Here is a 22,477-nt window from a genome sequence, read left to right as displayed (position 1 = left end):
GGCTCTGAGGCGAGGCAAGCTCACACACGTACCATGCTTTGCCCATGTGCTTAACCTCATGGTTCAGCGGTTTCTCAAAATCTTCGCTAAGCTGCCAGATCTGCTTGCCAAAGTACGCCGCCTGTGTGCCCATTTTAGAAAGTCACCTACAGCTTCCGCGGCCCTTGCCTGTTTCAGCAGCGTTTGCAGCTTCCGGCTCACCGACTGGTGTGTGATGTCCCCACGTGTTGGAACTCTACATTTCAGATGTTGGGAAGGAGTTGTGAGCAAAAGAGGGCAATTGTTGAGTGCCAGCTGCAAAACGACCGTCGGTACTACCAGCATCAACAAGGCCGTCGGTATTCAGTTCAGACTCCACACATAAGACCTCAGGAGTGGACATGGATGTCAGACATATGTACCATTCTCCAAAACTTTGGGGACTCCACCAAGATGGTGAGCGGCGATGACGCCGTAATTGGCGTCACCATCCCGCTTCTCTGTCTTCTGAAACGCTCTCTGCTCACATTCAAAGAGGATGTATTGCAGGCGGAGCACGATGAGATGGAGCAAGGAACCATACAGGGTGATTACACACAGCCCAGCCTCATCTCATCCCAATGTGGATTGGGTGACAATGAGGAGGAGGAGGAGCTAGTTTCATGCGCTATAGACGGTACTACCTGCACAACTGTCATACAGTCTGTTCAGCGAGGATGGCCTGAGGACAGGGAGGAGGAGGAGGAGAACATGGTCAGTCGTCCTCTTGGTGAGGACATGGAAGTCTTGCCTGCTAGCAGTCTGGCAAGCATGGCTGAGTTTAGGTCACGCTGCCTTTCTCGTGACCCTTGCGTTCTCCAAATTTTGGGTGACAGTCATTACTGGTTGGTGACACTTCTAGACCCACGCTACAAGGAGAACTTTCTATCTCTTATTCCCGAGGCGGATAGGTCTACTAAAATGGGGCAGTACCAGAAGGCCCTTGTTGTGGAATTATTAAAAAAATTCCCATCTGAAAACGCTGGCAGCAGAGGGCACACTTCGTTGGACAACCAAGGAGTACAGGCAAGAGAGACACAACTCCAATCCAGCAGAGGCAGGGGAACTCTGTCAAAGTTCTGGGATAGTTTTCTCAGACCCTCCCATCTTACAGGCCCTGAGGCGCAGGGTACTCTCACAAGGAGTGCAAAGTTTGGGAAGATGGTGAGGGAGTACCTTGCCGACCCTATCAATGTCCTCCGTGATTCCTCTGTGCCTTATAATTATTGGGTATCCAAGCTGGACACATGGAATGAACTGGCTCTCTACGTCTTGAAGGTCCGCTAGTGTTTTATCAGAGCGGGTCTTTAGTGGTGCCGGTGGAATTATAACCGATAGGCGCATCCGCCTGTCAACTGAAAATGCTGACAGGCTGACTCTCATAAAAATGAACAAGGGATGGATTGGGACAGACTTCTCAACACCACCGAATGATAGCAGCGTAACATAAACTCAAATCCAGTGTCTTTTTTTGGGAGGTCTAATTCTATTCCCATGCACCTCTGTCTTCAAACCCAGACATGGGTATACGCTTCCTGATTTTGTCTATTTTCTCTTGTCCTCCTCCTTCTCCTCATCCTCCATCACCAGATCATTCACCACCATATCTACCATATCACCTCCTCTACATGTCTTGCATGGGGCATTGGAGTTCCTCCAAATTTTTGCCAGCTTTTGCATTCACTGCATAGGCAAACAGTATGGGAGACCCACTTCTTAATTATGGGAACATTGTTTTTAGGATTCTCTCCGACCTCTACGTCTCTTCAAAGGGGCATTGGAGTGCCTCCAAATTTTTGGCAGCCCTTGAAGTCACTGCATACGGAATAACAGTATAGGAGACCCACTCGTTAATAATGGGAACAAGAAAGCATAGCCGGCTTAAAAATAGTAAGGGCCGCCTGATGGCCCTATAAAAAATAGGCTTTGTGACTTTCAGAGTCCCTTCATCATAAATGAAGCAGGCTGTGTATGATGATATCTCACACACCACATGGCCAGATAAGGTTGTAACATGTTAAAATGACATTTCCCGGTGAATGCATTTGTCTTGGTTGAAAGCAATGTAAAAGTGCAAAAACGCATCAAAAACGCTACGTGTGAACATAGCCCAAGGTGTGGAGGAGTAGTTTTGTTTTTGGTTATTTATTTTGCCTTATATGCAAGTCATTACCCTGGAAAGGATGTTCCTTAACATATCTCCCAGGAAAATCCATTTTGGTTTAGTTTTTGTATGTTTTATCGTGAGTCTGTAAAAGTGGCGTAATACTCTGACAACGTTGGTGACAGCAGTGACCTGGGGGTCATAGATGCTTCCAGGGGTCTTCCCCATGCTGTTCCCATGTCACTTGAGCACTGTTCCCATCGATTTGGGCAATTTTTAGGCCCTCTGCAGACCGCCGGGGGGAGCCTGAAAAATGCTTGAGTATCCCATAGACTTACATTGGGCTCGTTGCTCGGGTCGAGCCCCCGAGTATTCCAATGTGCTCGACCCGAGCAACGAGCACCCGAGCATTTTAGTGCTCGCTCATCACTACTGCTGAGCATTTTGCTCCTCTTTTAGCATCATCACCTGACTACTGCTGTGGCCAACCATCACCCTTACACATGGCTTTGGAGTTTGTTGTATGTTAACACATTTTGTTCCTGGGGAAGACAGATTATAGAACGGTTGATGGACACCTGTCTGGGCCATCTGGTGATGAATCAGCACTATTTCACAATGCTTTCTAGGAATTCTTCACATTTGTATACTCAATAATACTCATGAAATTCCCTCTGATCTCATACAGACTTCCTGAAATAGATTTAGACTTGATTCAGCATAACCAATACATTTATATAAAGATCTAGTCAGGAATGAGCAAAGAATTTAAAATTTTATTTCTTGAATGCAGCTTGAATACTAATGACCAGAATCCATGAAGTCTCAAGATCCCCAATGTAATTATTCTACATTCATATTAATTGTTCCTAGCAGATGACATTAATGACTTTGAGATATGAAGTGTGCCAAGGAGGGTGCAGAAGATCAACAGCATGAAGAAGTCGGGTCATTTTTATAATCATCCTTTTGACATCTCAAATGCTTAATGTAATGAGATTAACACTTCACAGCTTTCTAGAACTAATTACTCTTGTATTCACAGATTTGGATAGAAAAAAAAATCACCACTAACAGTTTTCCTATTGAATTCCATTATTCTTTACATTTATGCATTTTATTTAAAGTTCTAAAGCCCCATAGCCACTGCCCCACATACACGAAAACCTAAGCTTAATGTATCCTGACTAGTAATGAGCGAGCATGCTCATTTACTCGAGAGTTACGAGCATGCTCGGGTGTTTTCCGAGTATCTTCGGCTTGTTCTAAAGTTATGCTCGGGTGCTCGCCAAGTATTTGTAGCCTGCTCGAATGTTATGTTTGAGTCACTGTGTGTGAATGATTTGCGACTGTTTGACAGCTTTGATACATGTGAGGAATGCCTGTTTGTTAGGCATTCATGCTCGCCGAAAGGGTTAAAAGAAGACGCTCGCTCATCACTAATCCTGACCCAGCACTGCAATTTAAAGTTCCTATTTTTTATTGTTACAGTATGTATTGATTACCTTTGGTTACACTTCCACTCCAGCATGACATGTAGTCTAAATTGAATTGTTGTATTTTTCCTCAATTTGCCAAAGTAACATTTTTTACTTAATCCACAATATGGAAAAGATAACTTCATAGTTATGTTCACTTCTACATACTGTACCATATACAGTTATCAAAGACAGTCCTGAGCCAAACAGATTAAGCGTGAACAGATCTGAGCTATATACAGTAATCATGGATAGAGATGGGTGAACCTGAAACACCTACTGTTTGGGCACAGACCCCGAACACGGACTTCCTCAGGAAGTCCGTGTTACTGTTCGGGTCCGGGTTCGGGTGTTTCCCGCTCTGTCATCTGCGTGACAGCACAGGAAACACGGGCACTGATTGGCGGTAACACCGCAGGTCAGAGTGCTGCAGGATCATGCTATCAGGTGTCAGTGCAGTAGTCTCTCATCCGCCGGCGCCTGTGCTGAAAGAAAAAAAAAATGTTAAAATTAATAAAAAAAATATTAAAATAAAAAAACACATTATACTCATTAACACCTTGTCCCCGGTGCCCTCTTCCCCTTCAAAAATAAAAATAAAAAACACCATATACTCACCTTAACACCTAATCCTAGATGCAACTGACGCGCCCCTGGGCCTACTTGGTGTAGCGTTGCGCACGCGGGGACTACCCGGAGCCGGGCCTGTTGGGGGTAGTAGTCTCGTGGCGGTGACCCGGTCCGTGCCCAGGGAGTCAAACTGTGTGGCTGAGTATTAGCAGTAGATGTTGGACGACTACGCCACCCGTTGAATGCAGCTATGGAGCTGCCGCTGCAGGGCAGACCGCTGAGGCCGGTGGTACGATTGTGCAGCGTAGATGGTATAACCCCCAACGGGAGGGGTATGGCCTCAGGGCAGCCGACGTGGATGATGGGGGTAGCAGGAACCACTCAGAAACGATGCGGTGTAGTTCAGGGTCTTTACTGGTAATCAAGATAGACCCTCCCGGAGTACTGGCTAGCGATCGGGGCCTGGTCAGTCTTTGAGCAGATGGGATTTCCCCTGGCCAGGCGGAGTTGTAGGCCTCCCCAACTAATTGTACTCTTCTGGCTACCTTGCTAGAGGCGGGTAAAAGTAGCCCACGTCCCTGAGTGTACCGTGTGGTGCTCACCCGTATGGCCGGTGACTCGGGGCCTTCTGGTAGCTTCCGCTCCACGACGGCGGTGCTGGTCCTTCGGGTTTCTTGGCCAGAGGACCTGAAATCCCCTGCCGGTCGGTTTCTGCTGCTGGGTAAGGATTAGTCCCCACAGCCTCGGACTCCGGGTCCGGTGGTAACTCTTCAATCAGGGCGAGCTCTACAGCTGCCAGCCCCTGATTCCTTTTAGCACGACTTCCCCAGAGCTCCTGATCTTTCTTTCCTATAGCTGCTCCACTACAGACCAGACTGTGTCTCTGTCTGTGTTCTCTGCTCTTTCTCTCTCTACTCTTTTTCTCTCTAACCCTGCCTCAGCCCCAGCTTTATATAGGGGAAGTTCTTCCCCTCCCAGGACTGGGCAGGAGGTGTGGCATGCATAGGATGTCTGACCAGGAAACCTCCCACCTGCTCTCAGACATAATATTGCTATTATTGTGGAAACCAGACACCTGGGGTGCCACATTCCCCCCTAGTGAAATTTAGTACTCCGGGACTAAACATACTTTTGTAAACATAACAAGGTATAAACAATAACGTTCTGGTAGAGACAACACATAAGGTGGTCACGGCGTGTCTGCAACCGGGTGTAACTTTTGGGGAAAACAAAGGTGTCCATTTCACCAAAACAGGGAGACGTAACCAGGTAGGGGTCTGTCCTGCCCCGAGTCCTTATCAGTCTTTTAGTCCGTCCTGGGTTACGCTCCAACTATATGCACAAAGGATTCCCGGTAAATCCACCAAAGACTCCTACAAATAACTAGAAACACATAATTATACACAAGCAACAATAAACAGGTAAACATTAATAAAATAGCTTGAACATTTAGATCCTCCACCGTATGGGCAACTGGCCTCTAGTGACCCTAGTGGACCTACGGAGCTGGCTGACTGGTCCTGAGCTACAGGGTATAGGAGCTGTCAAGGGTAAACTTGGCAGCCGTCTACGGACTCTTTGGCTCACTAGGGGTATGGCAGGCTCACTATAAGCAGAGGGTTGATTCTCCTGGTCTGCTTGTGTGGGGTCTTCTGCCTCCTGGACCGGCTGTTCTTCCAGCTCTACCTGTGTCTCCGTAGGCACTTGGGATGCTGGTTGGAGGAACGCGAGGACGGGTACCACAACAGCACCATTGACTTGAGTCCAAGACCGAGGGAAGTTTCCGAGCACAGTACTAACCATATCTTCCCTTTCCTCTACGGGTCGAGGGTCTTCTTGTTCCTCTTCAGGGTTCCGTAGCTGTTCGGGACACTTCTTCAGGTGATCCCGGGATACAATGGCTGTGGTTTCCCCTCCGTCTTTACTGATTGTACAGATCTTTGGGTTGTCGTGGCTTGAGGGCAGTACGGTGTACGGGTCCTTCTCCCACTGGTCGTCCAACTTGTGGAGCCGTCTTTTCCTCTTCAAGACCTGCTCTCCGGGCACCAGGGGAACAGCGGGAGCATACTGGTTGTAAGTTTTCTCTTGTCTTTCCCTAGCTTGACAGAGACTTCGCTCCACGCTCTCCTGTACTTTCCGGTACTGCTGCTGCCTCTCTGTGTCCCAGTCTGCTTCTGGTGAAGTGTCCTCGGGTGTCAGGACTCCCATCTCCAGATCAACAGGAAGCTTACCAGGTCTTGCCCTCATTAGGTAAGCCGGGGTACAGTTGGTGGAACCTACAGGGATGTGGTTGTATAGGTCCACCAGGTCGGGCAGCTTTTCAGGCCACAGACTACGTTCTTCCAGGGGCAATGTTTTCAGAAGATCTATCACCACCTGGTTCATTTTCTCACAAAGTCCATTAGTTTGCGGGTGATAGGGTGTTGTTCTTATCTTCCGGCAGCCATACAGGGTGCAGAACTCCTGGAAGACTTCCGCTTCAAAGGCAGGCCCCTGGTCCGTCAGCACCTGCTCCGGGTATCCGTGCGGACGGCAGAAGTGCTGCTGGAAGGCTCTAGCTGCTGTTTGAGCCGTTAAGTCCTTGACGGGGACGACAACCAAGAACCGGGAGTAGTGATCCACGATGGTTAACGCGTAGACGTAGCCACTTCTGCTTGGGGTCAGTTTTACATGATCCAAGGCTACCAGTTCCAACGGCTGTCTGGTGATGATGGACTGCAGGGGAGTCTTCTGGCTGGCACGGTCCCTCCTTCTTAGGTTGCATGGGCCACAGTCTCTGCACCACCTCTCGATGGTTCCTCTCATGCCTACCCAATGGAACCGCCCGCGCAGCAGGAACTCCAGCTTCTTCCATCCGAAGTGCCCAGCTCCGTCGTGGTATGCCTCCATCACCATAGCTGCGTCTCTTCTTGGCACCACTACTTGCCAGATTAGTTCATGCGTCCGGGAGTTAACCATTCTGCGGCACAACTTCCCCTTGTAAAGGAACAGTCGACTCTTCTCAGCCCACAGTTGCTTGGCTTCCTCCGGAGCGTCTGGGTCAAGGCGTGCATCTGGCCGAGTCAGCATCTCCTTTACCAGTCGGACGGCAGGGTCACTGTCTTGCGTCTCCGCCCAGTTGTAATGAGGTAATGGGTTGAACGTAGCGGATTGCTTACTCCTTACACGGTGGGAATACTGGATAGTCCCATGACGGTGGAACGCGGGGAGTTCAACTTCTTCCAGTTCCTCTGAATCTTCCCCTACGTCCGGTAGGTTCGGCATCCTGGACAGGGCGTCCGCGTTGGTATTGGAGCGTCCTGCCCGGTATTTGATTGTAAACTCATAGTTGGACAAGCGGGCCATCCATCTCTGCTCTAGGACACCGAGTCTTGCAGTGTCCAGGTGTGTCAACGGGTTGTTATCCGTGTACACGGTGAACCGGGAAGCAGCGAGGTAGTGCTTAAAGCGTTCGGTGACTGCCCACACCACTGCCAGGAACTCTAGCTTAAATGAGCTGTAATTCTCAGGGTTTCTTTGGGTGGGTCGCAGTTTTCGGCTGGCGTAAGCAATTACCCGTTCCTTCCCCTGCTGGATCTGGGACAGTACGGCTCCTAGCCCGATGTTACTGGCGTCGGTGTAGAGGATAAAGGGCTGGCTATAATCAGGGTACGCCAGGATTTCATCCCCCGTGAGGGCCATCTTCAGCTGGCGGAAGGACTCTTCTTCCAGCTTCTCCCATCTGAAGGGTGGCTTCTGGTTTTTGGCCTTCCTGGACTGGCCTATCAGGAGGTCCTGCATAGGAGCTGCCTTTTTGGTGAAACCGGGAATGAACCTTCGGTAGTAGCCTACCAACCCGAGGAACTGCCTCACTTCCTTTACGCTGGAGGGGCTTGGCCATTCCTTAATTGCGGTGATCTTATCAGGGTCGGGAGCCACTCCGTCAGCACTCACCACGTGTCCCAGGTACTGCACCTTTGGCTTCAGGAGGTGACACTTGGAGGGTTTCACCTTTAGGCCGTAACTTGCCAGAGCTTCAAACACTTCCGCCAGGTGTTTCAGGTGGTCCTCGTAGGTCTTGGAATAGACGATGACATCGTCCAGGTATAACAGGACCGTCTCAAAGTTTCGGTGTCCCAGACAGCATTCCATCAATCGCTGGAAGGTTCCTGGTGCGTTGCAGAGTCCGAACGGCATGCAGGTAAACTCGCTAAGTCCCATCGGGGTGGTGAATGCGGTCTTCTCCCGGTCCGCCTCTGCTACAGGAACCTGCCAGTACCCGCTAGTGAGATCCAAGGTGGAGAAGAAGTTAGCAGATTTTAAAGCGGCCAAAGACTCCTCTATTCTTGGTAAGGGGTACGCATCTTTGTGTGTGATACGGTTGATTTTCCGGTAATCTACACACATTCTCATGGTGTTGTCTTTCTTTTTAACGAAGACTAGTGGAGCTGCCCAGGGGCTACAGCTATCCCTGATTACCCCAGCCTCCTTCATGTCTCTAAGCATCCCCTTGGCGTGTTGGTAGTGTGCAGGGGGTACGGGTCGGTATCTCTCCTTTATGGGAGGATGGTCTCCCGTGGGGATGTGGTGTTCTACCCCCTTTACTCGCCCGAAGTCTAACGGGTGTTTACTAAACACTCTCTCGTACTCTTGAACCACCCGATAGACTCCTTGTTTCTGGTGTGAGGGAGTGGAGTCAGTACCCAGATGTAGTTGCTGACACCAGTCCTCCATTGGTTTCTTAGAGCCGTTACCTTCCTCTGGTTGAGATGGAGGCAAGGGTTCCACGGCCTGTACAGAATTCTGATTGATGGTATACAATTTGGCTAGCGTAGCATACCGGGGCAGGTACACTTCCCTTTTCCCGATGTTTATTATGCGAACGGGCACCCTCCCATGGCATACATCAACCACCCCCCGTGCTGTCAAAATGGTGGGCCTACTGTCTGAGTAGACGGGTTCTACCATTGCTTGGTAGTCTCTACCTCTCAGACCAATAGCTGCCCGGCACCAAATCATCATTTCACTTTTTGGGGGCATGGCAATAGGGAAAGGGTCACACATTCTCACGCTTCCAATCTCACCACCGGAGAGTTCCACCTGTTGCCGTCGCATCAGTGCCCGGATCTCTTTCTGGAGCACTCGCTGCTGGCCGGAGCTGGCGTTCTTGGCAACCTGCTGTAAAATGAAAATCACCTCTGCAAGACAATTTTCAATCACATTAGTTCCTAGAGTTATCTTTGGGTGACTCTCGCGCTTGTCAATGTCTACAATGATCAGTCCCTGTGCTGCCAGTTCGACTCTACCGATTTTAATGGTCATTTCTTTAAATCCGATCTGTGGCACGGGCTGACCATTACTGGCGATGATACTCAAGTCGTCGTCTGGATAGCGGGTTATATCCGAGTCATTCCAGTACTGCTTGAAGAGCACGTACGGGATGGTGGTGACCTGTGACCCGGTGTCCAGTAGGGCACTCATAGGGATGCCATCCAGTACCACAGGCAAGACTGGATGTCCTCCCACATATTTGTCGCGCCAGTTCGATGGGCCTGGTGATCTTTTTCCTGGGGGTTGGCCCTCTACCCCAGGTTGTGCCAGTTTAAAGGACAGTACCTTGCCATATGTCCGGGTTGATTGCAGCGGCGGCAGATGGGTTGTCCGTCCTCGTTGTATCGGTCGCTGGGTCTTCCTCTGGCCGGTGGGGTCCTCCTTGGTCGACGCCACGGGATGTCCTCCGGTCCGGATGCCAGCTGGATCTTCCCTGGAGCAGAAACCTGTAAAGACTGCACAGTTCGGGTTAGCGCAGCAACGCTTTTAGCTAGCTCTTGGACCTGATGGTGCAGGTCTGGAGCCGGGTCATTGTTCAAAGCCTGCGCATCAGCTCCCACAGGCCCTGCCGACAAGGGCGCCGCCTCCTGGTGGTAAGCGGTAGTAGGGCGCCTGTGGGTCACAACGCCACCCGGTGCCGGTTCTCGGAGCACCCGGATGGCTCTGTCCTTGAACTGTGCAAAGTCCAGATGAGGATCCTGTAAGGCCATTGCCCGCAACTGGGTTCGGTGGGCATTGAAATACAGTCCCTCTATAAATTGTTCGGTCAACAGCTTGTCCTCGTTTCCCACGCTGTCAGGGTCTGTCTGCTTAATGGCTCTCAGGGTCTCTTGTAGGTTTAAAGCATAGTCCCTTATATTCTCATGTGCTCGCTGTTTGCACCCGTAGAATCTAAGCTTAATCTCGGCTGAGGTGCGGGTATCAAAGGTGTCCTTCAGCCGGGTTAATATCCCTGCGACAGTCCTCCTCCCAGGTGGCCAGGACTTTACCTCCCTTTGGGCTGCCCCGGTTAGTTGGGCCACCAGGATGCTCACTTTTTGTTTTTCTGTGAGGGGGTACACCTGGAAGAGGCTATCCAGCTTTTCTCTAAAGTCATTCAGGGTATGTGACTCCCCTGAGTACTGAGGTAGCCAGGCTGCCCCCGGGATATAGGGCATAGTGAAAGGCATGACCGCAGCAGCGGTGGCGCTGGCGGTGGCTGCGGCAGTGAAGCTCTCCTCCGTATCCGACATCTTCCTCCCCCCTAGTGGACCGTGGCCTACCTTGCGATGATCCTCTTCCGTAGGCCGCGGCTCCGCAGTGGATCGTCAGGGTCGAGGACCTTCCGTCGCGCTCCTATGACGTCGGCGTCTGCTGGGCTCCTTCCAGGACCTTACGCAACGTCCGGACGTGAGGCGGGGCTTCAGTTCTCGCGCGCTTTCGGAGTCCACGCCCCTCTTCTTCCCGCGCGGCGTCTTCAAGATGGCGTCCAACGGCGGGAAAACTCCACGGAAGGCGGGAAGAAGGCAGAGGATGGCGCCGGATGGCGGGAAAACTTCGCGGCTGGCGGGAAGAAGGTAGAAGATGGCGCCGGATGGCGGGAAACCTCCACGGATGGCGGGAATCTTCACCACTGGTAAGTTTGAACAGTCTTTTTCAGGCACGCAGTACCCGGTGGTTGCGGGCACGAAATCCTGTCGACTACGCCAAAGTTGACGCGCCCCTGGGCCTACTTGGTGTAGCGTTGCGCACGCGGGGACTACCCGGAGCCGGGCCTGTTGGGGGTAGTAGTCTCGTGGCGGTGACCCGGTCCGTGCCCAGGGAGTCAAACTGTGTGGCTGAGTATTAGCAGTAGATGTTGGACGACTACGCCACCCGTTGAATGCAGCTATGGAGCTGCCGCTGCAGGGCAGACCGCTGAGGCCGGTGGTACGATTGTGCAGCGTAGATGGTATAACCCCCAACGGGAGGGGTATGGCCTCAGGGCAGCCGACGTGGATGATGGGGTTAGCAGGAACCACTCAGAGACGATGCGGTGTAGTTCAGGGTCTTTACTGGTAATCAAGATAGACCCTCCCGGAGTATTGGCTAGCGATCGGGGCCTGGTCAGTCTTTGAGCAGATGGGATTTCCCCTGGCCAGGCGGAGTTGTAGGCCTCCCCAACTAATTGTACTCTTCTGGCTTCCTTGCTAGAGGCGGGTAAAGGTAGCCCACGTCCCTGAGTGTACCGTGTGGTGCTCACCCGTATGGCCGGTGACTCGGGGCCTTCTAGTGGCTTCCGCTCCACGACGGCGGTGCTGGTCCCACGCGTGTGACCGTGCCTTCGGGTTTCTTGGCCAGAGGACCTGAAATCCCCTGCCGGTCGGTTTCTGCTGCTGGGTAAGGATTAGTCCCCACAGCCTCGGACTCCGGGTCCGGTGGTAACTCTTCAATCAGGGCGAGCTCTACAGCTGCCAGCCCCTGATTCCTTTTAGCACGACTTCCCCAGAGCTCCTGATCTTTCTTTCCTATAGCTGCTCCACTACAGACCAGACTGTGTCTCTGTCTGTGTTCTCTGCTCTTTCTCTCTCTACTCTTTTTCTCTCTAACCCTGCCTCAGCCCCAGCTTTATATAGGGGAAGTTCTTCCCCTCCCAGGACTGGGCAGGAGGTGTGGCATGCATAGGATGTCTGACCAGGAAACCTCCCACCTGCTCTCAGACATAATATTGCTATTACTGTGGAAACCAGACCCCTGGGGTGCCACACAACCGTCTCCTGAAATAAATAAAAAAATAATAAACCACTATAATCCTCACCTATCCGCTGTAGTCCAGGTAATATCGAGTGTCCCATGCCGATCTCATGAATACGACAGCCACATCCTTAGATGCGACCGCTCTATTCATCAGTCGGCTGTACAGTGACACAGGAGCGTGATTTCTCCATTCAGTGTATAGCGATGAACTGCGGGGAGTGAGGTCACTGGAGTTCATCAGCTGAAGAAGCTCTGGTGTCCTTACTTACTGCACTACTGCTGCGTGAGATGCGCCTATCCATTACTAACCTGAGCTTCATGTCAGCTGCCAATACAATAACAAAGAAAATGACGGCACTTCCACTACAAAAAATAGGTGTGAACAGGTGCTTACTAAGAGCAGCTACCTCCATATATAATGAACAAATAAAGTAGCACACTGTAACACTGAGTATATAGATATGAAATATGAATAGCATAACTGCTGTAGAAAATAGAAATAAATGAAAAAAATTTTTGAAAAAACTTTTTTTGCGCATGTAAATATGAAGTATGGAAAATGAATAGCATTACTGCTGTAAATAAATGAGAAATCTTAGCGCATAAATTGGCCAATTCATGTGTACCTGACAGCCGCGGTAAGGTGTTTCTCGATGTCAGGACCTACCAATGTGAATACCTCTCTAAGAGACCTCCGTCTGCTTATGTGTGGGAAAGACAGATCCTGATGCATTTAAAACCACCTGCGGCATGGGGGTGGGGGTGGAGTGCTCAGTCAACGCTAAATCTAATAACAAAGAAAATGACGGCACTTCCACTACAAAAAATAGGTGTGAACAGGTGCTTACTAAGAGCAGCTACCTCCATATATAATGAACAAATAAAGTAGCACACTGTAACACTGAGTATATAGATATGAAATATGAAATATGAATAGCATAACTGCTGTAGAAAATAGAAATACATGAAAAAAATTTTCTTTCCCACACATAAGCCTGCCCCATGCACCTGTGGCCATATACCTACACTTGTCCATCAGTCTGGGGGCGCAGCCCCCTGGTGTGGCCAACAGTTAGCTGCCATGAAGCTGACTCGCCCCCTGGGCCGAGGGGCACCCGAAACCGGGCTTCTGGGGGTTGTAGTCTCCGTGGTGGTGACCCGGTCCCGTGGCTCAGGGCGGTCAGGCCGATGGCGGTCTTTTGTGGGGGTTTTAGGGGTTAGTGTCCGACTACGCCACCCGTGGATTGCGGTCAGGGTGTACCGCCGCTGCGAGGCAGACCGCTGAGGCTGGTGTGGTATGCGCAGCAAAGGATGGGATAACTCCCCACGGGAAGAGTATAGCCTCAGGGCAGGGAATGTAGATGATGGGAGTGATGGTGCACAGGCGTCCCAGTACTAGTAGTGCTGTATGCGGTGAGAAAGCAGAAACGACTCAGAGTCTTTGCAGTGCAGTTCAGGGTCTTTACTGATGATATTAAGGCAGACCCTCCCGGGAGTACTGGCTGGCATAAGGGGCCTGGTCAGTCTGTGAACAAGCAGGAGTTCCCCTGGCCAGGTGGAGTTGTAGGCCTCCCCGTCTATCTGCACTCTTTCTGGCTACCTTGCTGTAAGCGGGTAGAAGTAGCCCACGTCCCTGAGTATACCGTGTGGTGCTCACCCGTATGGCTGGTGACTTGGGGCCTTCTGATAGCCTCCGCTCCTCGATGGCGGTGCTGGTGCTGGTCCCTTCCTCGTGACTGAGCCTCCGGGCTTCTATGGCCAGAGGACCTGAAATCCCCTGCCGGCGGGTTTCTGCTGTTGGGTGTATATGTCCCCACAGCCTCGGACTCCTGTGTCCGGATCTCGGTGTCTTCTGCCAGGACGAACTCTGCTCAGCACAAGTCCCTGGTCTTCAGCTCCTACTCCTACAGAGCTCCTTGCTGCTGTTCTGTCTCAGGTCCAGTTTATAAAGGGCAGGTTCCTCCCCTTTCTGGCCTGGGACAGGAGGTGTTGCATGTTCAAGGGCTCCTGACCAGGGAACCTCCCACTTGCTCTCAGACGTAATATTTCTATTACTGTGGCAACCAGACCCCTGGGGTGCCACATTCCCCCCTAGTGAACTTTAGTACTCCGGGACTAAACACATTTTTAAAACATAATAACAGGGTATAAACAATAATACAATAACATATGTACAAGAAATTTTAGTTTTTAGAGGTCACGGCGCGTCTGTGACCGGGTGTCCATGTCACCCAACAAGGTGAAGTTTTAGAACAGAGCAGGGGACCTGTCCAAAGCAAACCCCAAACGTTGGCCCTAGGCGTGGCTGCAAGGCGAAGCGAGCTTCTTTGGACCACACGGGGCCACGGCAGACAGGTTTTTGCAGGAGGCACAAGGTGCAACTATTTACATTTTAGTTTCGGTTACTCAGCGTCCATAACCTGTCAGTCCAAATAAACCTGCAGGGTAACTAGAGAAACATAATTAATAGACAGGCAACAAAAACATAAACCATTTTCAGAAATTCACATTACATATTAGATTCTCCAGCGAGCGGGCATCTGTCCTCTAGTACTCCTGGTGGACCTACGTAATCCACTATCTGGTTCTGCACTACAGGGTGTAGAAGGTGTTGCGGGTAGGCCTGGCAGCTTTCTGCGTACTCTTTGGCTTACTAGGGGCACGGCAGGCTCACTACTAGCAGAGGGTTGATTCTCCTGGACTGCTGGTATGGATTCTTCTGCCCCCTGGGCCGGCTGCTCTTCTGACACTCCCTGTTCTTCTGTAGGCCCTTGAGGGGCTGGCTGGAGAAAGGTGAGGACGGGTACCACGACTGCGTTGTTGATTTGAGTCCAGGACCGGGGAAAGTCTCCGAGTACGGTACTGATCATGTCTTCCCTTTCCTCTGCGGGTGGAGGGTTCTCTTGATCTTCGTCAGTGCTTTGCAACTGCTCGGGACACTTCTTCAGGTGGTCTCTGGAGACAATGGCTGTAGTCTCTCCTCCATCCTTACTGATGACACATACTTTTGAGTTCTCATGGTTTGAGGGCAGTACGGTGTACGGGTCCTTCTCCCACTGGTCGTCCAACTTGTGGATCCGCCTCTTTCTTTTCAAGACCTGCTCTCCAGGTACCAGGGGAACAGCGGGAGCATACTGGTTATAAGCCTTCTCTTGCCTTTCTCTTGCTTGAGACAGACTTCGCTCGACGCTCTCCTGTACTTTCCGATACTGCTGTTGCCGTTCTGTATCCCAGTCTGCCTCTGGCGAGGTGTCCTCAGGTGTCAGGACTCCCATATCCAGGTCAATAGGCAGCTTACCAGGTCTTGCTCTCATTAGGTAAGAAGGGGTACAGTTGGTGGCGCCTACGGGGATGTGATTGTACAAGTCCACCAAATCAGGCAGTTTTTCAGGCCACAGACTGCGTTCCTCCAGGGGCAACGTTTTTAGCAAGTCCATCACCACCTGGTTCATTTTCTCACATAGTCCGTTGGTCTGAGGATGATAGGGCGTTGTTCTTATCTTCCTGCAGCCATACAGATTGCAGAACTCTTGGAAGACCTCCGCTTCGAAGGCTGGCCCTTGGTCCGTCAGCACTTGCTCCAGATACCCGTGTGGACCGCAGAAGTGCAGCTGGAAGGCCCTGGCTGCTGTTTGGGCCGTTAAGTCCTTGACAGGGACCACCACCGGGAACCGGGAGTAGTGATCTACGAAGGTAAGGGCGTAGACGTACCCAGATTTGCTTGGAGCCAGTTTCACATGGTCCAGGGCTACCAGTTCCAATGGCTGCCTGGTGATGATGGGCTGCAGGGGACTCTTCTGGCTGGCACGGTCCTTTCTTCTTAGGTTGCACGGGCCACAGTCTCTGCACCAGCTCTCGATGGCTCCTCTCATGCCTACCCAGTAGAACCGTTCACGCAACAAGAACTCCAGTTTTTTCCATCCGAAGTGTCCTGCTCCGTCGTGGTATGCCTCCAGAACCATAGCCACGTCTCGTCTTGGGACCACTACCTGCCAGGTCAGCTCATGTGTTCTAGAGTTGACCGTTCTCCGGCACAGCTTCTCCTTGTAAAGGAACAGCTTACTATTCTCCTTCCACAGTTGCTTGGTCTCCTCCGGAGCATCTGGATCAAGACGGGCATCAGCCTGTTCCTTCACCAGACAGACTGCGGGATCACTGTCTTGTGTCTCTGCCCAGCTGTAGTGGGGTAGGGGATTGAACGTAGCAGAGCGCCTGTCCCTCACACGGTGGGAATACAGGGTAATCCCATGACGGTGGAACGCAGGGAGTTCGACTTCTTCCAGTTCTTCTGGATCTTCCCCTACATCCGGTAAGTTTGGCATCCTGGACAGGGCATCCGCGTTGGCATTTGAGCGTCCCGCCCAGTATTTGATGGTGAATTCATAGTTGGACAGACGGGCCATCCATCTCTGCTCCAAGGCACCAAGTTTTGCAGTGTCCTGGTGTGTCAACGGGTTGTTATCCGTGTACACGGTGAACTTGGAAGAGGCAAGGTAATGCTTGAAACGTTCGGTCACTGCCCACACCACCGCCAGGAACTCTAGCTTGAATGAGCTATAATTCTCAGGGTTTCTCTCTGTGGGCCGTAGTTTTCGGCTGGCGTATGCGATTACCCGTTCTTTCCCCTGCTGGATCTGGGACAGTATGGCCCCTAGCCCGATGTTGCTCGCGTCCGTGTGGAGGATAAAGGGCTGGCCATAGTCAGGGTACGCCAGGATTTCATCCCCCGTGAGGGCCATCTTCAGCTGGCGGAAGAACTCCTCTTCCAGCTTTTCCCACCTGAAGGGCGGCTTCTGGTTTTTGGCCCTCCTGGATTGACCTATCAGGAGGTCCTGCATAGGGGCTGCCATTTTGCTGAAACCGGGAATGAATCTTCGGTAGTAGCCTACCAACCTGAGGAACTGCCGCACTTCCTTTATGCTGGAGGGTCTTGGCCAGTCTTTAATCACGGTGATCTTGTCGGGGTCGGGAGCCACTCCGTCAGCACTCACCACGTGTCCCAGGTACTGCACCTTTGGTTTCAGGAGGTGACACTTGGAGGGTTTCACCTTTAGGCCGCAGCTTGCCAGGGCGTCAAACACTTTTGCCAGGTGTTTCAGGTGGTCCTCATAGGTTTTGGAATAGACGGTGACATCGTCCAGGTATAACAGGACCGTCTCGAAATTCCGGTGTCCCAGACAGCATTCCATCAACCGCTGGAAGGTTCCTGGTGCGTTGCAGAGCCCGAACGGCATACAGTTGAATTCGCTGAGGCCCATCGGGGTGGTGAATGCAGTCTTCTCCTTGTCTGCCTCTGCTACAGGAACCTGCCAGTACCCGCTAGTAAGAGCCAAAGTGGAGAAGAAGTTAGCAGATTCTAATGCAGCTAAAGATTCTTCTATTCTAGGTAACGGGTACGCATCTTTGTGTGTGATATGGTTGACCTTTCTGTAGTCTACACACATCCTCATTGTGTTGTCCTTCTTTTTCACTAGAACTAGTGGAGCTGCCCAGGGGCTACAGCTGTCCCTAATTACCCCAGCCTCCTTCATGTCCCGCAACATCCCCTTTGCATGCTGATAGTGTGCAGGGGGTACAGGTCGGTATCTTTCCTTTATGGGTGGATGGTCTTCTGTGGGGATGTGATGTTCTACCCCCTTTACTCGTCCGAAGTCTAGCGGGTGTTTACTAAAGACTCTCTCATACTCCTGAACCACCCGGTAGACTCCCTGTTTTTGGTGTGAGGGAGTGGAGTCAGTACCCAAATGCAGTTGCTGACACCAGTCCTCCATTTGTTTCTTAGAGCCATTACCTTCCTCTGGTTGAGATGGAGGCAAGGGTTCCACGGCCCTTACAGAATTTTGGTTGATGGTGAACAATTTGGCTAGCGTGGCATACCGGGGCAGGTATACTTCTCTCTCCCCGATATTTATGATGCGGACTGGTACCCTCCCATGGCGTACATCGACCACCCCCCGTGCTGTCAAAATGGTAGGCCTACTGTCTGAATAAACGGGTTCCACCATTGCTTGGTAGTCTCTACCTCTCAGACCAATAGCTGCCCGGCACCAGATCATCATCTCACTTTTCGGGGGCATGGCAATAGGGAACGGGTCACACATTCTCACGCTACCAATCTCACCACCGGATAGTTCCACTTGTTGCCGCTTCATCAGTGCCCGGATCTCTTTTTGGAGAACACGCTGCTGGCTGGAACTGGCATTCTTGGCAACCTGCTGTAAAATGAGAATCACCTCTGCAAGACAATTTTCAATCACGTTAGTCCCCAAGGTGATTTTAGGGTGACTCTCATGACGGTCTATGTCCACAATAATCAGTCCTTGTGCCGCCAGTTCGACTTTACCGATCTTAATGGTCACCTCTTTGAATCCCACCTGCGGCACGGGCTGACCATTGCTGGCGATGATACTCAGGTCGTCATCTGGGTAGCGGGTTATGTCCGAGTCATTCCAGTACCACTTAAAGAGCACGTACGGGATGGTAGTCACCTGTGACCCGGTGTCCAGTAGGGCACTCATAGGAATGCCATCCAGTACCACAGGCAGGACCGGACGTCCCCCCACGTATTTATCACGCCAGTTCGATGGGCCTGATGATCTTATGCCTGGGGGTTGGCCCTCTACCCCAGGTTGTGCCCGTTTAAATGACAGTACCTTGCCATGTGTCCGGGTTGATTGCAGCGGCGGCAGATGGGTTGTCCGTCCTCGTTGTATCTGTCGCTGGGCCTTCCTCTGGACGATGGGATCCTCCTCTGTCGGCACCACGGGACTTCCTCCGGTCCAGATGCCAGCTGGATCTTTCCTGGAGGAGAGACCTCTAAAGACTGCACAGCTCTGGTTAGCGCGGCTACGTTTTTGGTTAGCTCTTGGACCTGATGGTGCAGGTCTGTAGCCGGGTTGTTATCCAAAGCCTGCGCACCAGCTCCTACAGACTCTGTAGACAAGGGCGCCGCCTCCTGGTGATTGGTAATAGCAGGGCGCCGGTGGGTTACAGCGCTACCCGGTACCGGTTCTCGGAGTACCCGGATGGCCCTGTCTTTGAACTTTGCAAAGTCTAAACCAGGGTTCTGCAAGGCCATTGCACGTAACTGGGTTCAGTGGGCATTGGACAGCAGACCCTCAATGAATTGTTCAGTTAACAGTTCATCTGCATTCCGCACACTGTCAGGGTCTGCCTGTTTAATGGCTCCCAGGGCCTCTTGCAAATTCAAAGCATAGTCTCTTATACTGTCTTGGGCCCGCTGCTTGCACCCATAAAATTTCATTTTGATCTCGGCTGAGGTGCGGGTATCAAAAGTGTCCCTCAGACGGGCTAAGATCTCTTTTACAGTCTCCTTGTCCCTGACTGACCAGGACTTTACTTCACGTTGGGCTGCCCCGGTTAGCTGGCCTACCAATATGCTCACTTTTTGTCCCTCTGTCAGGGGGTATACTTTATACAGGCTGTATAGTCTCTCTTTTAAAGTCGCTTAGGGTATGCGACTCCCCTGAGTACTGGGGCAGCCAGGCCGCTCCGGGGATGTATGGCATTGTGAATGGCATTACAGCGGCAGCGGCCGCGCTGGTGGTAGAGGGTCCCTCCGTGTCCATCATCTTCCTCCCCACTAGTTAAGTGTGGCCTACCTTCTGTTGCTTCTTCTCCGTAGGCCGCGGCTCCGCAGACGATCGTCAGGGTGGAGGACCTTGCGTCGCGCTCTGGTGACGTCAGCGTCGCTCTCTCTCCCTTCCAGGACCTTGCGCAGCGTCGGTGCGTAGGGCGGAGCTTCAGGTCTCGCGCGCTGTCGGCGTCCACGCCCCTCTTCTTCCCGCGCGGCGTCCCGAAGATGGCGTCCGATGGCGGGAAAACGACTGCGGATGGCGGAAAAATGGCTGAAGATGGCGGGAACCGACTGAAGATGGCGGGAAACGGCTCCGGATGGCGGGGAACGGCTCCGGATGGCGGGGACCTTCACCACGGCAGGTATGACAGTCCTTTGAAGGCGCGCAGTACCCGGTGGTTGCGGGCACGAAATCCTGCCGACTACGCCAAAGCTGACTCGCCCCCTGGGCCGAGGGGCACCCGAAACCGGGCTTCTGGGGGTTGTAGTCTCCGTGGCGGTGACCCGGTCCCGTGGCTCAGGGCGGTCAGGCCTATGGAGGTCTTTTGTGGGGGTTTTAGGGGTTAGTGTCCGACTACGCCACCCGTGGCTGCTGTGGTATGCGCAGCAAAGGATGAGATAACTCCCCACGGGAAGAGTATAGCCTCAGGGCAGGGAATGTAGATGATGGGAGTGATGGTGCACGGGCGTCCCAGTACTAGTAGTGCTGTATGCGGTGAGAAAGCAGAAACGACTTAGAGTCTTTGCAGTGCAGTTCAGGGTCTTTACTGATGATATTAAGGCAGACCCTCCTGGGAGTACTGGCTAGCATAAGGGGCCTGGTCAGTCTGTGAACAAGCAGGAGTTCCCCTGGCCAGGTGGAGTTGTAGGCCTCCCCGTCTATCTGCACTCTTTCTGGCTACCTTGCTGTAAGCGGGTAGAAGTAGCCCACGTCCCTGAGTATACCGTGTGGTGCTCACTCGTATGGCTGATGACTTGGGGCCTTCTGATAGCCTCCGCTCCTCGATGGCGGTGCTGGTCCCTTCCTCATGACTGAGCCTCCGGGCTTCTATGGCCAGAGGACCTGAAATCCCCTGCTGGCGGGTTTCTGCTGTTGGGTGTATATGTCCCCACAGCCTCGGACTCCTGTGTCCGGATCTCGGTGTCTTCTGCCAGGACGAACTCTGCTCAGCTCAAGTCCCTGGTCTTCAGCTCCTACTCCTACAGAGCTCCTTGCTGCTGTTCTGTCTCTCCCTCAGCAACTAACTACCCTAACCCCGCCCCAGGTCCAGTTTATAAAGGGCAGGTTCCTCCCCTTTCTGGCCTGGGACAGGAGGTGTTGCATGTTCAAGGGCTCCTGACCAGGGAACCTCCCACTTGCTCTCAGATGTAATATTTCTATTACTGTGGCAACCAGACCCCTGGGGTGCCACAGAACCACCCCAGGAAGGGGAGAAGTCCCTCCTCCCGGGGACTAGGCCAGATGGTCTCGTTTTGGCATTCCTGCGCCTTGTTGGCCTTGTTTCTGGCCTCCAATTGCACCATGTGCACCCGCCGGGTGCGCCGCTCTTTTGCTAGCTGTTGTAGCTCCCTTCTGCAGAACTCCTCTCTCTGCAGGGCTTGGGCCTGGGTCTCCTGCGGAAACCCCATCAGGTCGCCCCCCGGTTGTCCCACCTATACTCCTCTCCTTGATGGCGGGCACCCAGGGGCGCTGGTACTGGGAGTAGAGTGCGCTGCTGCTGGTCCTCGAACTTGGTGGACCAGTCGAACGAGGGCGCTCCATACACCCACTCGGGTGCCGGGGCTGGCGGTTCTGGGAGGGAGCCGAGCAGAAGGTCCGCGGAGTCAGCGCCCAGGGGTGGGGGTTCCGGGCTTAGCTGGTGCTCCAGGGTGTACGTGGCTGGGGACGGAGGGTGCTGTAGGAGGCCCAGGAGCAGATCAGCACTTGCAGCGCCCGGGACAGGGGAACTTCTCCTACCTGCTCCTGTGCTGGACGCGGCCTCCTGGCGCTCGTCATGCCCCACCGGGGCTGGAGTGCTGCAGGTGGCACGCAGCGCTGACTGCCGCCGGGCAGTGATTTTCGCCAGCAGCTCCGTTTTCCACCTGGCGATCGTTGCTTGCTGGGCTTTTTCCAGCTGCTGGCTCAGCTCCATTACTTCGCCCTGGGGGAATTCGGTCTCCTCCGGGGACAGCTTCACTATTGCCTCCTCCATGGTGAGAGGGGTTGCCAGCTCCTGCAGGCCAGAGGCAGAGGGTTGTTCCTGACCTCCTTCCATTCTGGCTGCCGGGTGCAGTCTGTCTAGACTGGTTAAGACCACACCCTGTCTCCATTCCTTCTCTCCTCCTCCCCTCCCTTTTCGGGGGCGGTTCCATGACAGCCTGCTGTCTGTCACTCCCTGGGATGTCCTCCCCGCCTTGACGGACACATCTATGCGGACAGTCACAGTTTCAAGGGGCGGGTTGTGCTTTTGGCGCCATTCTTGGACCCGGCCCACGATGGGAGGTTCCATATTGTTGTCTTTGATCACGCACATAATGGCGCCCGTTCTTCTGGGGTGGGCGCCACATCCAGTGAAGATATACAGTTCAAATAAGGCACACAGTACCCGGTGGCAACGGGCATGAAATCCTGTTCGTGACCCCAAAGATGATGCGCCCCGAGGGCCGTGGGGTACTCGGTGCCGAGCCTGTAGATGCTGGGGGAGG

The 22,477-nt window shown here is 52.6% G+C and overlaps 1 protein-coding gene across 1 annotated transcript in view; it reads right to left on the bottom strand.

Annotated features, from left to right (window-relative positions):
- The window catches only part of LOC141161326 (olfactory receptor 5AR1-like), a 187,505-nt gene extending 165,521 nt beyond the window's left edge, over positions 1–21,984 (bottom strand). The window contains exon 1 of the mRNA XM_073646139.1: positions 21,750–21,984. Coding sequence (XP_073502240.1) covers positions 21,750–21,984 — 235 coding nt within the window. The remainder of the gene's footprint in view (positions 1–21,749) is intronic.
- Between the last annotated feature and the right edge of the window lie 493 nt (positions 21,985–22,477).

This window comes from Phyllobates terribilis, unplaced genomic scaffold, assembly GCF_046119375.1.
Source record: "Phyllobates terribilis strain yellow unplaced genomic scaffold, ASM4611937v1 Scaffold_9__5_contigs__length_417890890, whole genome shotgun sequence".
Lineage (NCBI taxonomy): Eukaryota > Metazoa > Chordata > Amphibia > Anura > Dendrobatidae > Phyllobates > Phyllobates terribilis.
Note: the sequence above shows the minus strand (reverse complement) of the source record. Positions and strands in the feature narration are given on the sequence as shown.